The 25,174-nt window shown below is 35.7% G+C and overlaps 1 protein-coding gene across 1 annotated transcript; it reads right to left on the bottom strand.

Annotated features, from left to right (window-relative positions):
• Positions 1–6,980: 6,980 nt before the first annotated feature.
• LOC149529345 (uncharacterized) lies at positions 6,981–24,831 on the bottom strand. Its single transcript, XM_089810017.1, has 2 exons — positions 24,490–24,831; positions 6,981–7,581 (listed from the first exon to the last, which is right to left on the bottom strand). The coding sequence occupies exons 1-2, from the start codon at positions 24,650–24,652 to the stop codon at positions 7,406–7,408; spliced, it is 339 nt and encodes a 112-aa protein (XP_089666143.1). The 5' UTR covers positions 24,653–24,831; the 3' UTR covers positions 6,981–7,405.
• Between the last annotated feature and the right edge of the window lie 343 nt (positions 24,832–25,174).

Raw genomic sequence — 25,174 nt, 5'->3', positions numbered from 1 at the left:
CATGAATAGCATAGGGAGAAGAGGTCGGAGGAAAATAAAAAATAGCAATAAAAATATCTCTCTGTCTATATTTCTGCTAACCAATCCGGACCCACATAAATCTGGCAAAGGCATCAGAGTGAACAACTGACGCAACCCTGAAAATATCATCTCGAACCAAACAAGCAACATCCCCAGACCCACGGACCCTAGCAGACGTTCGAACCTCATCTTTACACACTAACAACCACTGATAACCATGATAAGTAGGAAGAGGACACATAGGGTTCTTGTCAGTCTCAGTAATGGCCAAAATATCTAAAGACCCCACCACATCCTGAAAAAGACCAGGTAATGACCATAAAGAGCCATTACAATTCCAGCAATTGATAAGAAGAGAAGAAGATCTCTTCTTGTTAGACTATTGTCGGAACCGTCACGCTGATTTGGAGGTTGTCCTCTCTACCCAACCAGCAGGAGGAGAATCATGGACCACTGCCTTAAAATTTTGAATAACAACCCATTTTTCAGCACATCTAGCCTCTGCCACAATACCCTAAGCCTGTTTAAGTTCTGCAACTTGTGCCTTAGTAAGATCTTCATCCAGATAAATTTTTGAGAGGAGAGAGAACAACTTTCTCTTCGCTCTAAGGGCACGAAGCCTATTTGGAAAAGAGAAGAATCTGATAAAAAGGATTTCCCCCGTACCAAACCAACATCTATCCAAGGTGATGTCCGAGATGCCAAGTTGCTCAGAGAGAAAGGCATGCCCAGCAGCAGTAGGGTCAGAAGTAGGTAAAAGACCCCGAACGTGCAAGTTGAGCTCACGTGCTTGTCGCACTCTCTCGTCATCAATCTTACCTTGAACAATCTTGTCTATGCTCAGTCTTGGAGTAGTAGTATCAGTATTGATGCAAAGTGAAGCCCATGATTTCACCTTCTGTTTCGTTTCCACAATTATTTTGGTATGTTGATCCTTGATTTTATCCAGTCTAACAAGTTGTTCTATAACTGCCTCAATACTAGATTTCAGCATCGTTGTTTCGAAGATGAAGGTATCTGCGAAATGTTTGAAATTTGTGAGTTTTGCCATCAAGTTCCCAATCTGATCTCTCAAAATGATGTTGTCGGCTTCTAACTTGACCACCCTGTCACAAAGCTTAAGAGAGAGTGAAGATGCGTCAACAGCAATGTCCTTTAGGGCTGCATTGTCACTCTCAATTTTCTTCATGCGGTCAAGTAGCTGTTGGACAGTGATTGGGTCAGGTTGGGAGTTCAAAGTGGACAAACCAAGGTCTGCCATTCTGTGTTTAAAACTACCCAAAATCAATACAGATAAAGTTTTGACATTCTGTCAAATACTTCTCGTGCAATCACGATAAGAGGTTAAGATCCAGATAGCAGAGCAAATTCCCTCCTGGGTTGCAAAACAAAACCAGAATGTGATGCCAAAGCATGGATCAAAGACCTGCAGTGGATGGAGATGAAAGATGAAAGACCATGAACTACAATGGGTCAACAACCTGCAATGGATGAATGTGACCTACAGTGGAAGGACATAGACCACGGCAAAGGACAACGACCTGCACACAGGTCATGCCAACTGGAAGGGCTCACGACTCACACCACGACGACCTCAGCAAAACCACGGCAGCCTCTGCAAAACCATGGCACACACCACGATGGCCTCTAGAAAACCACAGTGACCAGAAGGGCACGCAACGACTCACGGCACGCAGAAGGGCATGCAACGACATCAACACTTTGTATAACAAATCTAAAAGAAAAATTATGAAAATCAAAGATATGACAGAAACTGCTACTGACAATCCAGCTAGTATAGTAGAGACCATTTCAAAAATTTGTTAAATAATTTTGAAAACTCTAATTTGACTGCTCAATCAAAAATGTTAGAAGTCATCCCTAAAGTGGTTTCCACAAAAGACAATAAAATGTTAAATAAACTCATATCTCTTGAAGAAGTCAGATCGGCTTTATTCAACATGAATCCTGACAAATCCCCAGGATTAGATGGATTCCATGCCTTCTTCTACCAAAAATGTTGGGATATTATAGGACGAGATCTTTGGAAAGCCATTGAAGCATCTAGAAACGATGGATCATTACTATCAGAAATTAACAATACCTTCCTTACCCTAATATCCAAGAAAGGTGACCCTAAAAATCTAGGGGATTTCAAACCTATAGCTCTTTGTAACACCATTTATAAAATTATTTCCAAAATTTTAGCTGACTGACTTAAACTAATTCTCTCTAAACTCATCTCAGAAGAACAAACAGGTTTTGTACCTGGAGGATCCATACTAGATGGGATAATTATAATTCAAGAAACGATGCACTCAACAAATTAGAATAAATTAGCAAGTATGTTCATGCAATTGGACATCCAAAAAGCCTATGATATGGTTGGTTGGAGGTCCTATGCAAAACTCTAAAAGCCTTCGGCTTCTCACACCAATGGATTAATCTTATTTATCAATTCATTTCAACAACAAAAATATCTATTCTAATGAATAGAACTCCCGAAATCTTTTTTGACACATTAAGACACCTAAGACAAGGAGACCCTCTATCCCCTTTCTTTTATATTATCATGGCATAAGCCTTTGGTAGAGCAATAACCAAAGCTTTGAATGAAGGCATAATCAAAAGAATCATTGTAATAGAAAATGTCCCTAACATTACTCATCAACATTATGTAGATGATATCATTTTGTCAAGAGAAAGCACAATAGAAGAGGCCTTAAACCTCAAATTTATTATTCAACAATACATAGAGGCGTCAAGACAAAAAGTGAATGCTGAAAAATCAAAAATATTTTTCATTAATACCAATCCTGAAATGGAAAGACAGATATGTGATAGCATGGGATATAAAAAAGGTATGTTCCCATATAAATTCTTAGGACTAGAACTAGAAAGAGGCAATAAAACAAACTAAGGATGGCATAACATCCTAATGAGAATGGATAAAAAAATAGGAGGCTGGAAAGATAAATGGCTCACAAAAGCAGGTAAAGTTACAAAGATCAAAGCAATTCTATCTGCTCTTCCAACTTATCCTCTCTCTTGCTTACCTCTAACTAAAACTATTAATAAGAGTCTAGAAGCAAAACTCAGAAGTTTTTTCTGAAATGATACAGACGAACATAAAAAGATGGCACTTATAAAATGGGAAAACATATGTAAACCAAAGGAACTAGGGGGTTTAGGTATCAAAAACTTATGCTGGCAAAATGAAGCCTTAAGGGCTAAATTGACATGGTGACTACACTTAGAAAGAGATAAAAAATGGTCAAAAATTTTATATAGCAAATACCTAAACATTGTTGACCCTTACTCCTTGTTTAGAATGAAGAATCTCCCTAAAGGATCTGAAAGTTGGAACTTTATTACAAAAAAATAGATCTTAGATTAGTAAATATCTCACCTAGGATATTAGTAATGGAGAAGAAGCCCTCTTTTGGGAGGATTCATGGGATGGCCACCCTCCAATTGATAGCTTAGGTATCCCTGTAATCCTAAAAGACCTATTAGTCAAATTGTGGGGGCACAAGGTCTGTGATTATAAAATTAAGAGAGATATTCAAGGTAGAGTAAGATGGGAATGGAAAACTTTGGATAGTATTGACCTGGAACTAGTAGTAAAAAGAGGTGTATGAAAACATCATCCATAAGGGGAGAATAAAGCAAATAGAGAGAAAAGAGGGCAGCGTCAAAAGACAGTAGATATAGCGTAAAAAATGGATATAAAATAATTACTTAATCACAAAGATGGGAAGAAGTTAGTCTACCCCTTAAACTTTGTTGGGACTCCTCTTGCCTGCCAAAAAGAGGTTTCTTTCTTTGGATTGTCATTCTAAAAGGGATTTTTATAGCACATAGACTCAGAAAGATAGGCATTGAGGGTCCATCAAGATGTGTCTTATGTAAGCAAGATAGTGAAGATATCGAGCATCTCTTATATAATTGCTCATATACACAAAAATGGTGGGAATGGCTCTAACAAATGTTGGGGTAGACCGCTCCTCTGCCAGAAAATCTTGATCATCTTCTTTGTGGATGATCCTCTGACAAATATAGTAGTATCTATGGCAAACTCTAAAACATTTGTCCATCTACCCTTTTGTAGGAAGTATGGAAAGAAAGAAACAGAAGAATATTTCATGATCAGGACTTGACTGTATTTGAGCTCACTAATAAAATTGAAGCTAGTATAGTTGAAACCATGAATTCTCACCTAAGAAAAACCCCAAAAGAAGAGGACCCTTCTCGGATTGGGATGGTCTAATTAAAAAGAGTTGGAAATTTTTAATTAGTCCCCCACTTATGTATAGAAAAAAAGAATCAAGAAGCAAGGTCTAAGTGTAGATGGAAACCCCCTCTCAAGTGGTTGGACAAAATTAAATTTTGATTGAGCTTCGAGAGGCAACCCTAGGGTAGTAGGAATAGGATGCATCATTAATAATGACTCAGGCAATTGGATTTCTAAAAGGGCCAAATTTATAGGCACTAACACAAACAATTTAGCAGAATTAGAAGCCCTTCAAGAACGACTCCAAATTTGCCCAACTCTAAGAATTAAAAAAACTATTATTGAAGGAAATTCACAAGTTTTAGATGTCCTTAAAAAGAGAGAGACCACAAACTGGGTTTTAAACTCTAAATTGGAAGAAGTCCTAAAACTTCTAGTCCACTTCAAAGAAATACAGATTCAATATATTTACTAAGAAGTAACTTTATAGCAGACCAATTAGCAAATAAGGGAGCAAACGGTGAGAACATATTAATTTATAATAAATCTTTGTGATACATATTATTAATATAATTAATATTGGTCTTAGGATTCCAATGTTTCTTTTCATTCCTTCTGTCCTCTTTTGGCTCCTTGTTTTGGTTGGTCTGGCCTTTTGTTGTCTCCTTCTTCCTATTTTCCCTCTTTGCGGCCAACTACAGCTAGGGAGCCAATTTTGTAATATTAGCTTTAAGGATATTATACAATTATATTAACTCCTATGTTATTATCGTGTTTCTCACTTGTGTTGTATGGTGTCATATGTTTTTAGCTCCTAGATAAACTCTTAAACCAATACTGTTGTAGGTAGAGGTGTCTGTTAAACTAAAATCAGGATTCTTCTTCTCCCTTCTAGCTTAATCTAATTTTTCAACCCTATTAGTAGCTTCCCTTTACAATAGCCCATGAATCAACTACATAGGTCTAAATCTAAAAGTAACAGTCTATGTTTAGAGTGATTAACTGGTAACCGTTTAAAATTACTGAAAATAAACTTTGAAATTATTGGCTGCATGCTAGATAATGAATGTTTTGATAGGGATATGCTCCAACTTTGCTTTCAAACAGTTTAAGCTTTGGAATAATAGCTATAAATTGGCACTAATAAATATAGAGAGAAATTAATAAGAAATAGGCAAATAAGAGGAATGCTCAAAATCATGTAAATTTGATTAATCTTATTATTTGTTTTTGATATGTCTGCTCAAAGCATGGAAGAAACCTTACTCTATGAACTAGGGTATGTGTCAGGTACTGTAAATTGTAGTGTAGGATTAATTCAAACTGGTTTGATATTATCAACATGATATTTGACTGGTTTCTTTCGGCTCTGTAATAGTGTGGTACCCATTTATATCCTTGTATTAGTGTGTGTAGGGTTTGAATTTTGACTTGTGTGTTGAGGGTAAAGCAGATGCCAATTTGGTTATCTATGATCAATCTAGATTGGTTCTTTGCTTCCTTCATAATCATTCTACTGGTCAATAGTAACGGAAATTATAATCTGTTAGACTTTTAATCCTGTAAACTTTTCGATCTTGACAGCTTCAATTAAGCTTTGACTTTGCACTTTGGTCATAACCTCAAAACAAACAAGCACTCTGAAGAGATTGAAAATTACAAATCCCATCATTCATTTTAATTGAATTCACTACTTTATCTATTATATAAATTGAGTAATTTGTTTATATAATGTTGACCAACACTGACCAAGAAATTCACTTGTCAATGTGAGTCAATAGATTTGAAGATCAACAAAGGGGGACTGAATTTACTAAGAGCCTTATTATAAGCTGTTTTAGTAATAGTTTTATAGACAATTGTGGAAACTTATCTCTCTCTGATTCTTTTCACATGCTTTGACTACTAACCCCTGCTACTTCAAGATAAACCTTCACATAATCAAGATAGATGATAACTAGATGAACATTCCTTGAGACGACCCTATCTATTGAATAAAAGAAATCCAACTTGGTGGAATCCATTGGGTTGAGAGGACTAGAAAGTGGTTTTCATTGTTTTGTAGTTAGGGCAAAGTATCTCCCTAATTGTATCTATAAGGCACATGTATTGTACCGTGCCAGTATTTGACTTTCCTTCTCTATGGAACTTTATTTGTAATCTCTAACTTCTATAGTATGTATAAGCATGTGAATAATACCATAATCAAACACATTGAGAAATGTCCTTTTTAAATTTGTATAATATAAAACTTTTGTCCCAAGCTAGACTGGAAGTTTTCTTTCTCCGTTATTTCCTATCAATGCTCATTTGAACAGAAAAAATATGTAAATTCTCATTTATTAATAAAAATTTATACATGAACTTCGATCGTTTAGTGATCAAAAAAAATGGGAAAAAAGGAGGGCTGGAAAAATACACTGACTAACCATGACTAACAATGTGGCTCCACAAACATTTTTCTTCTTTTTTAAAGATTCTATTTCTATTTTTTCCTAAATAAATTGAGTGATCAGATTATTATTAAATTTATTATAAATTTTATTATTAAATTTATTAATACAAATTTCATTTTTTTTTGTTTAAAATCATGTAAAAAGTAAATATTCATGGTGTCACCATCTCCACAAATATCTCCTAAAAAATGAGCAGCCACTGACTAGCCAAAATAAACTAAGCAATGGCGTAGGGATATGCCCCGATCAATTCAGCTAAAATCACTTGGTACCCAGTGAAGTATCGGCACTCACATTTATCAGGCCAAAAAATAACAAGCCTAGAATCTTTTCATAATAATTTTTTGATCACAACTATTAAATGGCTATGATGAATGGGCAGCCATTTGCTTAGAACTCAGTTCAATTGACATTGAAACCAGAGCAGTAAAAAAGAATGACAAGCCACAATCATGCCCGCTCCGCCATTTTACAGTACTAATGATAAAATATCGAGTGTTGATCCAAATTATGGTTTCAAGAAACAAGGAAAAACTACACTAGTTTGCTGAATAGAATTACATTCAGAGCCGCAACCCAAACCTAAGTGAGGATCAACAAAACTTCAGATAGCACTGTTAAGTAAACATACTGGAGCAAAACTAGTAAATACACTTTGCCATCCAGAAAGCTAACGTGCAAGTTATCCATTTACTTAGAAGTCTTGCTTTTTATTCTTACGCCTCTTTGTCCGCTGCCTCTTTGCTCCTGACTTGTTCTTCCACTGCTTTTGAATACCACCTACAGGTTTAAGGACAGACTTCTTCATGTCACCACTGTCAATGGCCATTGGTGTCCTCTCATTTCCTCCTCCATTAGCAGGTTCTATTTCTGTAATGTGAAGCCAGCTCATAATCAATGATCTTTGTTTTACAAACCCAAGATAAGCAGAAAACAAGTAAATCCACTAGAGACATTCAGAAAAAATTCTTTTGCATACCCAGACAAATGAAAAATTCAAGAAAACAGTAAAGGAATAGATTTTGATGCTTATAAGCTTCTTATTTCTAATGTCTGATGTCTAGAATTCTTGAGAGCTTAAATCATGACCTTAGCATAATATGTAACCAAATGCATGTGCCTTACCATAACATCCAAAAAGAAATATAGAGAAGACGACATTAAATAACCAGCCTTGTTTCACAGTTTCCAAGTTAAAAAGTCATTCAAGATTTAGATCTCCTTGAGAAAAAATAAGATTTTATTGCAATTGCAAATCAAATGATGATAAAAAACAATCATCAATCTCCAAATTAATAGAAGAGAGGTCCTCCTTCCTGTTGATTCCCAATACCTAATACATACTGAATTTTAGTTACCGAATTAGCCAAGACAACAGGATGCATATAAGAAATTGAAGCAGTTTCAGGTGCATACATTCAAGAAAGATTTTAGGACAAAAAACTTCTATTGAATGCTGGGGACTATTTTGCACAAGAGTAGTTTGAGGCACAAATAGTTGTCAATGAATTGTGGGCATTGATTCCTCAAAAAAATGACTCCCTCTCAACCAGGGTATTGAAGTTCAAACAAAACTCAACTGCAAAGAAACCTGTAGCTAACCAAACCTTGATTGTTTCTGAAATATCTTGACTCCCTGCCACACCAAAATTACACAAAGCTGCTCTATAAACATGCTCAGCTGATACATGCCAAGACAACTACTGTACATTTAAGAAAGCACAATAAATGCTTTAGCTCCACCCTATCACCAAGCCAACAACTTTCAAAGGGTACACTCCATTTCCTTTCCATATGGTTATGTAAATATAATAAGCACAGACTTAAGATTTGTCTATTAATTTACATATGAAGAACACTGTTTATGAGAAAATATAGAGCAAACAGAAACAGAAATTTTCTGCATATTTATGCCTGATGTGGCTTCTGAAACACCTTTATTTTGTCTATAAATTTCTAACAATATTTTACTAGAGTTAAAGAGCAAGGGGCTTTGTCATTTTCAATTGATATAAGCATGTACTAAGCCTAAGAATAAAGTATACAATGTCTTGCATGCAGCACATGCAAACTTCCTTTTTTTCTTTTTGATGAATGGTCAACGCTACTCCAATTAGGAATATGCCAATAGACATTTGATTCTAGGTTATTGTCGCTAACAAAAGCCCTAAGTTTGCAGTGAGACTTTAGGCCCACAGGTAAATATTAACTTTTTTAAAGCCCATATAAGAGGTCCCAAATATTTGGTGATTTGCTAGAGAGGACACCGAATGTTACAGGTGTCAATGGATGGTCAAATCAACTAAACAATCCATTAAATGCTAGATAACAGCAGGTGGTAGTAATGCACGAATAGCTGAGATTAATAAGCGACTGGCATTGAGTACATTATCAATAAATGTCATTGAAATTTTTAATTTACTATAGAAGCAGACCTGAGAACAAAATATTCCAATTGCAACGGAATATCAAGAACAATATCTTCCAATTCTAAGGCAAGAAAAACAAAAGGATCTTACAATAGAAAATTAGACTGACGGACAGGAGTTGACAATGGCGCAGCAGAAACAGGAACAGGACCTTAGAGTAGCAAAGCAGGCTCGCGAACAAGATTTTACAATATCAAAGAGATTAAATATAACACCAAGATCGCTTATAAACATTCAGTGAAAGGTTTGCACCTTTCTTTCATGGACTCAGAAGATTGAGTATGCCACTATGATTGCTCACAACTATGCAACAAAATATCTACACTTTCTTTTGATGAGCTCTTCATTATTGTAAGTCAGATGGTCATCATCGGTTGCAGAAGGTACAAGCTACAGGACTAAAATATTGAATTTTCAGAGATAAGTTCAAATTGTGAGATATTATTGATCACTCAATAAACTGAAGATGAAACTGCTGAACATGCATGACACAACTGATACTCCTAAGAATAGAATTTTATTTTAAACCAAAATTAGGAGACATTTGAAAGTGCAGGAAACCTGAAACGTATTGATATTTAAATCTATGTACTGAATCCACCTGCAGACTGACCAAATTCGAATTTGGTCTGAACCAGATAATTGATCCAGTCCATTCTGCTTGTGGATATGGTGAAGATGAGGGAGATTTACGTTGGATTCATCTATGACAAACCCAGTCAGGATCCAGGGGAACCAAGATAAACATTGAGCAAATGCATCCATTTTTCTACCTTGTTTATTTTAAAAATATAAAAAAATTAAACATTTCCACCTTTGTCATTGCATTTTGAAAATGCCATAAAAATGATGTGTGCCATGTCGATCTATGTAGTTTGAAGGCACAGTTACACCACCCTGGGGGCGGGAGGACAGAGGGACCTTAATTTGGGAATGGTGGAGAGGCAGCAGGGGGATGGGGGGGTTGTATATACCATGCATATGGTACTTAAAATGCTAGTTATGAAAAGATGTATTACCATATAAAATGTAAAGATGTAAAAGAGTAAATACTTTAACATTGCATTGAATTGGAACATCAAACATTGAAGATAAATGGTCAAATCAGCAAATAGTCAACACCGGGACACCCCCCATCCTTGGCAGAGGTGGCAGAACCTGGTGGCACCACTGGGATGGGGCAACGGAGTCCCCAAGTCCCCAGTTGGAGGCAAAAGGGGGGGGAACGCATCTCCATGTTACTATGTTTGAAGATCAATTGGGTATAGTGGTGGGTACCACTCGACTATGCCCTGTATCACGAAGGGAACACACTACACCCAGACCCCCATGAAGCTGAGGGATATGAAGCCAAAGCAAACCAAGTTTTGGCTGCTTCAACTCCCTCTATGTTAAATTTGAAAAGTGAGCACACCTTGACTGTCAGCGGCGCTGACACTACATCTGATGTTAAATGATGCTGGTGTTAATGATTTAGAAAATCCTTAAGAAACTGTCAATTGATTGTTTGACTTTATATTATTATTTTAATATCAAACTTTGTGCTTGAACAATGAATACTTCATAATAATTATCATTTATATTTTGGATGACATTAGCACTTACAGTGGTTTCATTTGATTATATCATCATGCCTTGTGGTATTTTAAACTGGATTCCTGTTTAGTGTGTGTGTGTGTGTGAGAGACCTTTTTTTATGGACGGACCCAAAACAAACCCAACCCCAAAAGTATTCTTGCCAGATCCACTAAACCAAACAAAGATCCATAATAGAACCCCTAACGGAGATTATGATCTGCCGATTTGATCAAAATATCCAATAATCCCTGGTAAAAGATAATATCACCTTAAAAACAGCAATATTTACAAAAATAGATAGGCAAGTGTGATTCTTGAATTTTTATATTCTAAGATGATTTTATGAGAATTGCATTTATAAATTATATAAATGATTCTTATAAAAACAAAAATCATATTGCTTTAAAGAGTGTACTAGCTTACTAGATAAAAATGCTGATAGGTGGACAGGCCCAAAGTAAAATTGGATAAAGATAAACTTTGATGGGGTAGCGAGTGGGATTCTGGGACCATCAGGGGCAGGGATCGTAGTGAGAAATCATTTGGGGGAAATGTTAGCAATGGCAGACAACAGGTTAACTGCGGGAACAAACAGAACTACCAAAGTGAAAGCAGCATTAGCGGTAAACATAGCTACGAAATTGGGGATAAAGCGGCTTCACCTGGAAGGCATTCAAGGATAATTGTGGATGCTATTAAACAGGAAAAACTTGTAACGGCTTGGCACTCATAGGATTCCATAAAGCCGACTAGGAATGGACTAGAAGGAATAGATGACCTTATGGTAACTTGTATAAGAAGGGAAGGAAATATGGAAGCAGGTGTATTGTCAAAATGGGCTTTAGGTTTTGGCTATGAAGGTGAGGTGAGGATAGAAATTTTGAAGAATGCCATCAATGACACCTCAGGACAGAAGTACAGATAAAACAGGAAGTAGCTTATAGAAGAGGATACTTTATAGAGTAATGGTGGAAATATGGATGTTTTATTATATATCTCAAATGGTCTTTAAATTAGATAGCAGGACGACGCTAAATTGAATTTAAATGTCATGTCAGAAATAATAAATGCACGAAGTGATTGATAGAAGGAATGGTCGTGGTGTTTGATTGCACAAATGGGCAAGTGATGTTTTTAAATGAAAAAAGTCACTAAATCACATATTTGAATAATCTTATGCCCAGCCCATGAATGAATTGAAATGATGGCTATCCGGAAGCCAACACAGGAGTCTCCATTTAAGAGATATAAGGAGCTGAAGAAACCAAAGTATCAGGAAAGCAGAGAAGAATTGGGCAAAGTGTGGTTAACAAAATGGTTTTGTTAATAGGGGTGGGATGCAATTTCATGGAAACCGCATTCACCTTTGTAACCAGAAAGGCAGCAGAAAGCCCTTTTCAGCCCAGTTGAAGACCACCAATTAAAACTGCTGCTGAAGTGCCCATTATCAGGTGTGGTAAGAGCAGTTCAGCACACATTGGGGAGTCTCTTTCAAGATGCAAAGCATAGTTGGAAAATCAATGTTGACATTGCAACAATGATAATGGCTTGGTGGTTGGAGATCAGTGAAAGCAAACAGGAGATTAAATGGGTTATGCTCTCACTGTTCCCCTCAGAACTGCTACTGGTACTGGAATCCAAACTAGAATGGGTTTCCCAGGTTTCAGTTTTGACTATTGCAAAGGCTATGAGATGGATGAAGAAGGTAAGGAAATGGCTCAGTTCCCATTTGTTTAGTGGCTGAAAGGAGTAAATAGATAAGTTTACAATAACCATATGGTGGTGGAATGGATGCAGCTTAAACGTGAGATTATAAATTTTCAGGAAGTGCAAGGAAGAAAGGTAGTTGGTTTTAATGTGGCCTTTCCAAAGCAACAGCGGTCAAGGATGGCGGGGAAAAGGCGAGCAGTAGTGCAGGTTTTCTACCCTAAGAACACATGCAAAGATTGATGTGATGCAGTAAGGAGGTAAATTGTAAGGAAAAAACTTGCAATGGGAGGAAGGAACTGACAGACAGGTAGTGCACAGCAGGGGAAGAGCTTATATGTTCTCGAATTTTGTCAAAGTTTGGGGTCTGGTGAAAGTTTTGTTGAACTGTGAGTTTCAAGGAAGAATAGCAGAGACCGTGATAAAGATGTCTTTTGTCTTGAAATATGCATGTTGCATCTGCCTAGTAACAGAGGTTGTGTGGAAGGGTACTAGGAACTTTAATTATTTGATACTCATTGCAATGAAAGGAATGTCTAGTAGGGGGGTTTTGGGGGTATAAATGGGTGGTTTATAGCTACAAAAACTCAACAAGGTCTACTTGGCTTGGCTCAACAACTCGAACTACTCACACAACTCGCAATCTGATGGAACTATGTTTCCAACAAATTACAAGCTTGGTGATATATTCCCTCCCTCTCTTTTGTTTTATTATCATTCATGTCAACTAATTAGAATAATCATTTTTGCTCTAGTTTACTAATTTCTTTTTTGAATTTTTCTATAAATGCACGTTATATTTTACTGAAATAAGTAGCATCTTGATTGAAATAAATAAATAGCATTTTACTAATGTGCAAATTACTGCAATGCGTTAATGTCCTAAGGAATGATTTCCCCTATCTAGCACCAGGTTCTTTATTTAACCCTTTTTTGGGATCTATAATAAACTTCTACAAATTTCTTTCTAATCTTCAATAGACAATTTTATTTAATTTTCCTTTCTACAAGCACATAGGGAAGAGGACTCAGCAGTTGAGCGCCATAGCTTTGTGCTTTTCAAAATCCTATATGGAATTTTCAAATCACTCCCAATATTTTATAGCAGCTTACTTGGCAAGTACCCCGATTACAACTCAGGTTTTGAGGTCGCACCATCAAATATGATGCTACATCAGCATGCTTTTGCCAAGATGTCCAAAAAGGACCGACACCACTAGTTGTACACTAAGGCATGTTTTATTGGTTCATTGATGTTGCATCACATGATTTGTTGCTTTTTAAATCTAAGGAATGCATTTCATTCAATCAGGTGCAGTTATCATCAAAAATAACAATGTTTAAGCCCCAACTATTGATTCAATATTGCCAACAATATAGAATTAAACCAACGAGTGTTATCACAACTATTGGAATGCACTCAATTATTGGACCCTCTCCCCTAGCACCAAAAAGCTTCCATGAAGCGTAGGAGCAATGTCAAACCTTTTGCACCATATCAAACAAGGCTTTCTAGGCTCATTGGGAATTAGCATACCTAACCACATGGCTTTAACTCCAGAAGCTAACTATTACACTACATGAAATAAAGTTATCGACAATTGCATAAACAAAACCTTTCATAATAATTTTCTTGTAATTTTCCTTATAACTTTATTTTTAAATTTGTAATTGTAATGGCTTAAATTTTACACCACGTATAAAGGCCATTGTAGCATTTCCCTACTTTAGCCTAAGACTCAAGATTCATGCAATCACTCGCTTTGAGATTCCTCTCATGCAGCCCCAACAGTTTTGGACTAGTTAGTGCCTCAAAGACGTTAGTACAATGTACTAGAGTCCGCTAATCTGCAGCCATGCAAGTTGTCATTGGATTGTTACAAATTACCAACCTATGTTCGTTGATGAGCTAGCCTACTCAAGACTCTATACGAGTCCATCAAAAAACCCTCCTTTGGCCTTCATTTTCTCCTCTTGCATCACTTGGCAACTCACTTGATCGTTCTCACACTTCACAAATTACTTTGACTCGCCAAAAAATCACTTGATTGCAAGTTGTCTCCATTTTCAACCTTTTCAAGCTCACATCTTGGCTTTATATCCCATGGTTGGGCCTCTCTCTTGTAGGGGAGCCTTCTCACCCTTCTTTTGAATCTTTGAAGCATATTATCTATTATAAATGTTTCTTGTTCACATTGCATTTACGTTATTATTTTACTCAATTATCGATCATTGATTTCCTTGTATCTAAACAGTTATTGTGTAGATGGAGACACCAAAATAAGGACTTGATTGAGGTTAGTCTCCAAACAGCCACCCCAACCATTTATTATTCTTGTTTGTGTGCAGGCTTCTTCGTGGGTTTGTGAGCTACATTGCATTTACATTATTATTTTTACTCAATTGTTGATCATAGGACTTGATCGAGGTTAGTCTCCAAACAGCCACCCCAACCATTTATTCTTCTTGTTTGTGTGCAGGCTTCTTCATGGGTTTGTAAGCTACATTGCATTTACATTATTGTTTTTACTCAATTATTGATCATTGATTTCCTTGTATCTAAATAGTTATTGTGGAGGTGGAGACACCAAAATAAGGACTTGATTGAGGTTAGTCTCCAAACAGCCACCCCAACCATTTATGCTTCTTGTTTGTGTGCAGGCTTCTTCGTGGGTTTGTGACCTTCAATCAGGATCACACTATTGACCATCAAAATCAGGTTTACTCTCTCTTCATTTCACCCTTCAAATTACGCATAGTACTTTTATCATCTTGTTAATCATCTCATTTTCCTAGTTCATGCTCCTAGAGTAGTTCTTTACCATTAGGGTTACATTCTATTATTCAATCTTTATTCTACGCTCTTAGTTTAGCATTTTATTATTTTGTTTTACATCTTGTCTTCACCTGTCTATACCATGTATGCACAAGACACCAATACGATACACTTATTCCATCTTCATTCTACACCATAGTAACGAAAATCACTCAAAAATCGCGTGAATCGGTGATTCAGCGATAAGATTCAAGGTGGGTGATTTTTTTGGAGTCGAGAATCGCCACACCTGATTTTTTTGGATGAATCGCCAATATCGACGATTCATCAAAAAAATCGCATGAATCGGATGAAAAAATCAGCAAGAAATTGCCCGTGGCCAAAAATGTATGGAGTTGTAAATTTTTTTAAAAATAACCTTTTTTTTTTACTTTCTTTTTGACCTATTCTCTTTGTTATAACCCTAAAGGGCTTTCTATTTGTTAAGCATGAGTAGAAAAGAGGAAAAGTGAGAGAGAAGAAGAGGCTTGAGCTGGAGCCTTGTTTTTATATTTTGTTTACACTGTATAGATATTGATAGTGATAATGAATCACTGATAGACATACCTTTCAAACTTTCATGGATCTTCATCTTAGATTTATACATACATTTATGATTTGATGTCTTATAGATCTTCATAATTTTATCTTACATACATTCTATGATTTGAATCATTATGATAATTTGATTTTTATTTACTTCAGCTAGCCTACAATTTACATTTTAGTACATAATGATAACATAGTTACGTATGTGATGGATTTTATGTTTCATGTTTATGTATGTTAAGTTTTAACTTCTATTTGATGATGTTATAGTGTGTTTAAGTTATATTCAATAAAAGGTGCATGAAATAAGTCTTAAATTGTTAAAATCTCTACATTTAAAGGGTTTTTTCGAATTTGCCGATTCACCAGCGATTCACCCCCAAGTCACGATTCGATTCGGCCGTGTCGATTCCGATTCTCGTTACTTTGTTCTACAATCTCAGTTTAGCATTATGTAAATACCATGTATATACAAGACGCCAACGTGATATGTTGGAGCTTGACATCCACGATGTATTCCCAGGGTTGAACTATTGTTTAAGACAATAAGTTTGTGCAGCTCAATATTTGTTCTTTGTGTTTAGCTCTTTCATTTCCCAATATTAGAATATTCTTATCTGTACATTTACTTTAGTCATAAGCAATTCATTCACATTTAGTTATTTAAATCACATCAAGACATCTAGACATAAACACACGCATTCAACCACCTTGAAGTAACCACACAAGATCTCTATCACATCCAATCTCCCTAGCACTCTTAGCTAAGTAACATGAGGTGGTGCAAGGAGGTACTCCATCCCTTAAGACTTAAAAGGTCTCTAGGTCGATGCACTATTTTCTTCCCCACAATAACCAACTCCAAGAATAGAAAATGACTAGACACAAACCATGATTAATCAACTAGGAATTGTTTGCACTTTGGTTCTCTAATTATGAGAACATAAATTCGTGATCTCATGGCTTTCAGATCCATATTTTAGTACTTTGCACATATGAATTATAGCTGCTCATTCTCTTCAAGAGTAAAAATCATTATTTTGTAATCCCACTATTTATTTGGAAGTGTAATGACTTCTTGTGAAATTTCTTACTACATATTCAATCCAACATAAAACATTAGGAACTCCTAGTATGGTGCGCATAACCAACCCAAACAAAAACAAGACCAAACCCTATCTTCAAGTCCAACTTTTGTTTGGCCAAGTCATAGCCTAAAAGGTACCCTAGAAGTTTAGACCATTCCTTAAGAGAACCTAATCGAGACATATTGTCACATGAAAATGCACCCTAAAATCCCAGTGACACAATGGAATTGACATCAAAGTGAGAGCCCCTTGCAGTGAAATCTCCAGAGAAGGTTGTTTTCTCTCTAACCTAAATGCATAGGTGCTAATCCAACTCAACACTAAACAACCCTAATTCTTATCCTATCATATTAACTTGCATGAAGACAAGATGAAAGAAAGCAAAAGATTAAAATGGTGACAATGCACCAAAATCAAAATATGTTTCTTCTTGCCTAGCATTACAAAGTATCAAAAAAATTACTAAGAAAACAAACCATTCCCTATTTTACCAACTTAACAAAGTTAACATGTAGCCTAGGCTAGGACACCAAACGATGCATCAATAACCTACGATCAACATCTACAATAGATGAGCACATCTAAACCCTAAAAAAGATGATAAACATTATATATGCATAGAGGTAACAAGGTTTATATAGCATACATGAATAGGGAGGAAGTAAAAAATAGTAGACCTCGTTAATACAAAGGTATAGGCTAAGTTATAATAACAAAGGACAGAGGTGCAAAAAATGCATGATTCTCTACTGAGCGCTTAGGGAAGAACACTAAATGAGCACAAAAGTGCCTTTTATTCATCTATTGATCCCCACAGGAAGACAAGGCACATGAATGAGCAAGAAACCCTAGCTTCCCACATAACCAATCATATATAGACTTGTACTTCAAATCCACGATGGGAGTATCAGAAAACATTCCTACATAATCTATGTGCATTCAAGCTTGGACCTCTTACCACATAAGAATAACATGTACAAGCTATAGATATGAATAATTAAGATGTAACCCTAGAGTATGCCAAATTGGATGCACCTTTGGTGTGAGATATCATATAGCTAGTGTAGATGGGGAGGAGGTATTGCACAAAACGCGATGAATGAGAGTGACAATATGATTGCTTCTTGTTCAAATGAACCAAGCGATGAATTTAATACTCTTGATAGAAAGAAAGATGAAAATTATTGATTGCATTTTGCCTTGATTTGACATATATGACATAGCATTAAATTATAAATTTTATCATGTGTTCCCACTTCTAAATGCATTTACTTTTACAAATTATGGGTATACATATATGACATAGCATTAAATTATAAATTTTATCATGTGTTCCCACTTCTAAATGCATTTACTTTTACAAATTATGGGTATATATATATATATATATATATATATATATATCCTATCGAGAAAATTGTCATACCAACATCTCAATCCTTGAACTTGTACCCAACTCCAACCCCTACTATTCTCAAGGACCCTTTACTATTTTGGGTTTGTCGGGCCGCCATTTTTGCGTTCCGGTGCATGCGGAGGACCCCGCCCCTCCAGGAGGTCCTTTACTATATAGGGGGCATTGTGGTGCAAGGATCTAGTTGGCATCTATTTTTTTCTAAATCAGCCTGTTAATTTTCTCTAATTTCCTACTATTCTATGGGCCCTACAATTCTATACCAACATCTCAATCCTTGAACTTGTACCCAACCCCTAGCCTAACCAACAACTTAGAATAAAACTCAGTAGCAAAATAGTTGCATTATTGGGTTGCCCTCCAAATAATCATCATGAACCCCATGATACAAATCATTGGTATAAAGCAAGTTCTACTTACAATTCCAAATCAATTTATTAAATTTATGTATTTCATATCAATAATCATGCACAACAACAAAAGTAAGAAACACAACTTGTTCCCATATCAACTTACATAGATGACCTTAACCACAAGAGTGAGATACCTATATTACACCAAGTTATTAGGACATGCAACGCAAGGATTAAAGGAAGCGTTTGGGTGAATTTTTTTGGGGGCCATTATAAGGGGTAAAAGGTGGCTAGTTGGTAGCTATTAAAAAGGGAATTTTTTAAATATAAGGAACTTTCAAATATTCATATGATAACATTGAAAAGGCATTCATCATATACATCATAGACCCTTAATACATTGCACTAGAGTTCAAATGAAAATTCCTGTGAGTCAAAAAAAAATATCAAAGAAATTTATTGCTTTGCTCAAACATGAAAATTTAAGTCATTCAATGTTTCATATTTCCATCAAATACTCTTAGATTTCTTGTTGAAATGTCATACCAATCTAATTTTTCTTTATTCACTTTTTAACAAAAGAATACGTGCTACAAATCTTAGGTATGGAAATATATGGTGAATTTCTACTTTGTCAATCACCCTAGTCTAAAGTCTTATCAATGTCATTAAGATAAAATCCTAAATATAGTCCATGGGTATGTATGCTTTTGAAGGATGCTTTCACACCTTAGATTCTAGAAATTTTGTTAATATCTCTGAATTATTCACGCAATGTGAAGCGCTCATAATTGTGCCCAGTGCTAATTATGATCAACTTCCTTCACATTAGAATATGTTGTTGGATGATTTTAGAGATTGGTACCATGGTGACGTTAATGTTTTGTCATTGATGTCAACTTTTTCTTTTGTTGTTGAGAAAAATGTGTTGTTTTGGTATTCTTGTTGGTTTGGTTATTACATTGAAGATTTCTGGTGTTATTCTTGTCAAAGTTACCGATTTTTATTACTAATGCTACAGTGTTCCTGAGTGCAAAGGATGTGTATTTGGTTCGGTATGAACTAGTTTTGATGGTTCAAAGATTGCAATGTTGGAATTATTCTTGTATCTTATATTTGAGTCCGCAGTTGTTGCTCATGATTTTGAGCAATACATGCTATCTTTTGATATGTATGATAGTGACGATTTCAATCTTCTTGAGTTTGATGATGAAGATGAGTTTGATTTTCATATTGGCGTTGTTGTGAAGGTTTTTTATGGTATTTGTGTTGCTTGTTGGTGTTCTCATATCATGTGATGACTATGTTGGTGCTCTGCATTAATTGAGGATCGCAATTGCTTGATTGCTAACATGTGGATGTTTCTTCATTTAGGTCCTAATCAATCTTATGAAGTAGCGTTCTTTGATGCTTGGTGTAGCATGTTAGTGATTGAAGATTTGAGTCCTATCAAAGTCCTAACCAACTGTGGATCGCATTAGTGTTTGAGCGTAACTGTTATATCTTTTATTAGGTCTTGGCCGACCTGATGGCGTTTGAGTGTGTATGAGATCGATTTCTAATTGTGAGATAGAGAGTAGATGTATACAAGGTGTGTATGCCAGATATGTGAGGTTGATATGAGAAAAGAGATGTTGTACTTCATTGAAACTGCATTAGACACAAAAAATGTTATTTGTCAGTTTAGTTGTATTGGACTATATGCCTATCCTGTTGTGATAATTGTAATGATATTGATGAACCCAACTAAGGGCCAAATCTGGAATTGTATGTGAGCAATGTGCTCTAAGTAGTGTGCCTTGTTGAATCGATTGTAAGCCTCTAGGTGTATGTGCTCCTTTCAATCTCTATTTTTCATGCTCTTAATCGAGTTGTACTTTTACCAAAGTACATCATCTTGTGGGTTAGATCCTCGTCGAGCTTTTCCTTAACAAGTTTCCTCAAGAACAAATCTTGTGTTATGTATTGTGTATCTTGCATTTATTGTTTATCATTTGGATCAGTTTATGTTTGAGAGATTTTATGCTTTTCATTGTTACAACCAATTCCCCCACCCCCCCAGTTGGCTTGCTTTCTTTGGGCCTAACCTTTAAGTGGTCCATCGCTTGATCTTCAACTTTCATGTATTTGCAAATGTCAATATGTTCTTTGAAATTTCACTGCGCAAGAGGCTAGAGCTTTGTTGAGAAAAAGAGGCAACATTGAAGTTCAATTGCAAGTGTTTGAGGGAATTCAATCATAATGTTGTGTTATATCATTTGTGAATAGTTGCTTCACACAAAAATCAATCCAGGCAAGGCAGATTATGTAGATTATAAAACATAATCACTGAAAAGAAACACAATTTGATACAGCACCTGAGAACAGAGAATGTTCTACCACACAAATTAAAAATTCATTCAATCTCTCAAACTTATTACAATGTATCTCAACAATTGAGAAGTTCCCTCATTCATTGCTAGCTACATTAAACAGCGGTAGTTATTTTTTAAAGAGATCAGTTTGTCCGAATATACACAATAAATTGAAGTGTTTTCCTTCATACATTTGACATGCAAAATCAACATGTGCATCTAAGAATAAACTACATGCAAACAAACAATGAAATAAAGCTTAACATGGTCGATGGCATGTGTCACCTAGATGAGGATCAATGGTATGATAGGATTAAAGTGCATGGCGACAAGGCTCACACATCATTTTTCAACATACTGCCCCTTGATGTTGAGACTTGCAATTTGATCTCAAAGCAATCAATTTGCTTTGAAAATTGGATCACTGCAGCTTAATGTGACCTTGTTGTACATAGTAACTCAATGTGGCAAAATCCAAATCTTTGGAACTCACTATGCAACATTTCCTTCCAACTTATTGTGCAACACTTTTGTAGATGTCAAGTCCTCAAATACTTGAGACATCTTTTATTGTGTCAATCATAACAAGTAGCCATCAAATCATTAACTCAAACATTTAAAACGTTGTTTGACCATCTCTCTTGACTTCCAAACATTTAGGCTTATACAACATTTTGAACATTACTTGTAACTTTCTCCAAATGGATCCATCAAATCATCCATAATCAAATTGCCTAATGCTTTTGGAGATTGTCCATTCCACTCTCTGTTCCAACAGCACTTTTTAGAGTGATTTTTCAACCCACAAAGGTTGAAGATCCCAATGATTCTCTTTTTTATGTTATTCCCTATTCCCTATGCCACTGCAAGCACTACATTATTTGAGCTGATTTGTGCAAACTTGTAACATTAGCAACATCAGATCTATCTTTCTTAACATATCTTAGACATTCATTCTTAGGCCTCATAAATGGATGAATAGGTATATTTTCAAACAAAACTTTGTTATTAGCTTTCACAAACCACAAATGCACATGCAAAAATATCCTTACGTTCAACTTCACCATCTTCACCTAAGAAACTTTAGTTTCATTACACAAATCACTATTATTAGATACTAGAGCCTTCAACCTTAGGCTACCATTTTCTTTTTTGTATGCTGCAAGAAAATTGATCTGACTACAAATTTTATTCTTTCAACTTTTTCAATTTACCCTTCTAGAAGTTATTTTCCTTTGCAGGCAATTTTATTTTTGTACTCACATGAGGGCTTGTCACAATCAAACAGGGTAATTCTTCACTCCTGCAGTGATTCCTTTTTGACAGTGGACTCCTCAAATAATATGGTAGCCTTTTGTCATCCTAAAATTGGTTTGAGTACCTCATTTGAAGAAGGCAACTTAACACTTAAAACAGATTTCTTTACGTACAACCACAATCTTCTGCCATTTCTTGAGTCCCTCATTTGAAGAAGGCAACTTAACACTTAAAACAGATTTCTTTACGTACAACCACAATCTTCTGCCATTTCTTAATTCAACTGAATGTTACTCTCATTTCTCCAATGCTCTTAGCAGCTTCAATTATGATTACAAAATAGCAGCACTCTATAGTAAACCTTTGATCCCTTCACATGTACTAAACTGAGATTTATTTTAACAATGTTTTGCACAATCTTTTTAAAACAGCTCATTTGCCTGTTCCCACAATTATGTAAATAAATTCAATCCTGTTCTTCCTTTATCTTACAGCTCTGATACCAATTGTAGATTATGAAATTTAGCTGCAAAAAATAAATACAGATTGACACAGCAACAGAAATCAGAGTGTTAATATAAAAATAAATCTATTTATTCAATCTTTCTAATTTATTATATCATGTTGTGATTGAGGACTTCCCTCATTTAATGCAGGCTACCTTAAACAGCACATAGCTATTTTTTCAGATTATTTTGTCTTGAAGAATCCTTCACCAGTCTTGAGCATTTTTGTAACTTTTTGGATATTTGATTATACAGTGACATTTTCGGAGACCAATAACTTAGTTGTTTTGCCTTCTTTTTCATCTGTGTGATTGTGTGTACTTCGGTGATTGATAAAATTACTACTGAATGTTTGATCCCTGTAATTTCTATCTCATTTTTCAGCACCTTTATGCAGAGAAGTATATTTGCTTGCAGGTTATAGTTTGTGTCTCAGGTGCAGGAATTTTTAAGCATGAGGTTTTATTCCTCTTAAGACAACATCTATAAAATACTTATGCAGATGCACTTGACATGCAAAATCAACCTGTGCAGCTAGAAATAAACTACATGCAAACTAACAGTCCAATAGAACTGAATATGGTGAATGGTATCCATAACTGGATGAGAATCTCCCCAGAGTATGCCAGAATTAGAGTACAAGACAGCGAGGCTCATCAGTTGCTTCCAACAGATTCCATAATGGATCAAAGCACGACTGTGCAGACAAGTTTTTTTGACAACAATTGAATTTTCGTAAAGCAACAATCACCAAAAGCCTTGGAACTTCTGCCCAAAAAATCAACCCCAGCTTTGCTCCGAGTTTTGCAACAGGCTTTGGAACTAACTGGCAGTTTATCTATTATGAAGCAAATAATTCAAAACTGAAAGGAAAGATTCAAGGGATTGCAATGTAATAGTAAGGACACGGGTAAGATTACAGGTTCCAATTGGCCTCCTGGCCAAAAGCTCCAACAGACATATATCTCTGGGAGAGCCCATTTGAGCATACACAAGCTTAATAACTTCAAGAATGAGATACAAGCTTGCCCCATTATTGCACCGGAGACAGTCCCTAACCTTTAACAAAAGTTTGCTAGGAAATAATTGCTAAGGGCCCTACAATTAGACAAATACTATTGCATTGACCATCCTAGAACTGAATCTTCAGCAATACACCAAACTAAAGCATCAAAATCAACGCCAATCTGAAGTAAGGTCCAACTACAAAAACTTACACAAGACTGAAAACACCAAATTTAGTCGGGTTAGGCTATGCCTCTTTGAAGGAAGGCACAATCCTACCTGCACGGCTTCTAAACTTTTTAGAGCCCTTAAATTCATCAGCAAACCCCAATTATGAACACACTGTGTTTCTTGTAGAATTTCAATGACCTACTAATACTGCTCGAGGAGGTAGCGGATAATATATGTTACGATATTGAAACGGAGAAATTATATTACGAGCGAGTTAACGTTCAACGGATGGGAAGAATCAGGAAGAATAGCCAACGTCGGTTGTATTACTAGAACCAGAATAAAAAAGAAATAAGCACTGGCACTTGAAATGAAAAAAAATGGGTATAGTTACAATTCTTTTCCTTTTTTTTAAGATAGGAATTCAGTATAAGTTTCTATCATATGGCTCTGCTTCTAGACAAAAGACAAAGGCAAACAAAAGATTTTTGATTTATGGCGGTCATATGGGTATAAGCATTCGAGAAGAAAGAAAGGCGCTAAGCTGCGAACCCATTTGATATCTGCGTACGGTTATTTCAAGCTTGGGAGCAGCGAGGGCAGCCTCCTGAGCGGCAAGCTTCGCCTCCTCCTTCTTGTCATAGAACGGCTCTGCTATTTCTCTTCTCAGTGTTCTTAGCCTTCTCTTCCTCTTTGACCTCATAGATTTCGCCATTTCTACAGCGCTTATGTCGATCTGCTCTCAATAAGCTTTGCTCTTCAATATTACGACCTTGTGCCTGCTTTGACACAACAGGCGTTTTCGTATACCTTCGTTACGGCGGACTTAGGGTTTATTCGTAGAGTTTTGAACTCTCCAAATTTAGGGCCCTCGCCAGTAAAACTATTATATTTACTTGTGGTGAGTTAATAATTAACGATTTATATTTTTCAATTAGTAGCAGTCTATTTGTTAGAGGTTAAGGGATACGCCGATTGTATTGTTGTCTTTGTGCTGATACTATTGCAATCATTCGTTCTTATCATGTTTTTTATTTCAATTAATTAAATTTTTTTTTATTACAAGAGATTACAATATAATGGTAATTTGTGAGTCTTTTATGTGGGATCTTGGGTTCGAATTGGCTAACACATAAAAATAATTAATTACAATCATTAACAATAATTAATCTAGACTTCAGATATTAAAAATATTATATTTCATATATACATGTATGTATGTAGGTATGTATGTTAT

This window comes from Cupressus sempervirens, chromosome 11, assembly GCF_028749045.1.
Source record: "Cupressus sempervirens isolate cs-2001-9-10 chromosome 11, ASM2874904v1, whole genome shotgun sequence".
NCBI lineage: Eukaryota > Viridiplantae > Streptophyta > Pinopsida > Cupressales > Cupressaceae > Cupressus > Cupressus sempervirens.
This window is presented reverse-complemented; position numbering and strand designations above follow the sequence as displayed.

What these genes read in the sequence shown, in the direction of transcription:
- LOC149529345 (XM_089810017.1), bottom strand. Translation starts at nt 24,652, where the DNA reads ATGGCGAAATCTATGAGGTCAAAGAGGAAGAGAAGGCTAAGAACACTG. An exon ending in CGTACGCAGATATCAAATGG is followed by an intron (nt 7,582 to 24,489) that starts GTTCGCAGCTTA and finishes TTCACATTACAG; the next exon opens with AAATAGAACCTGCTAATGGA.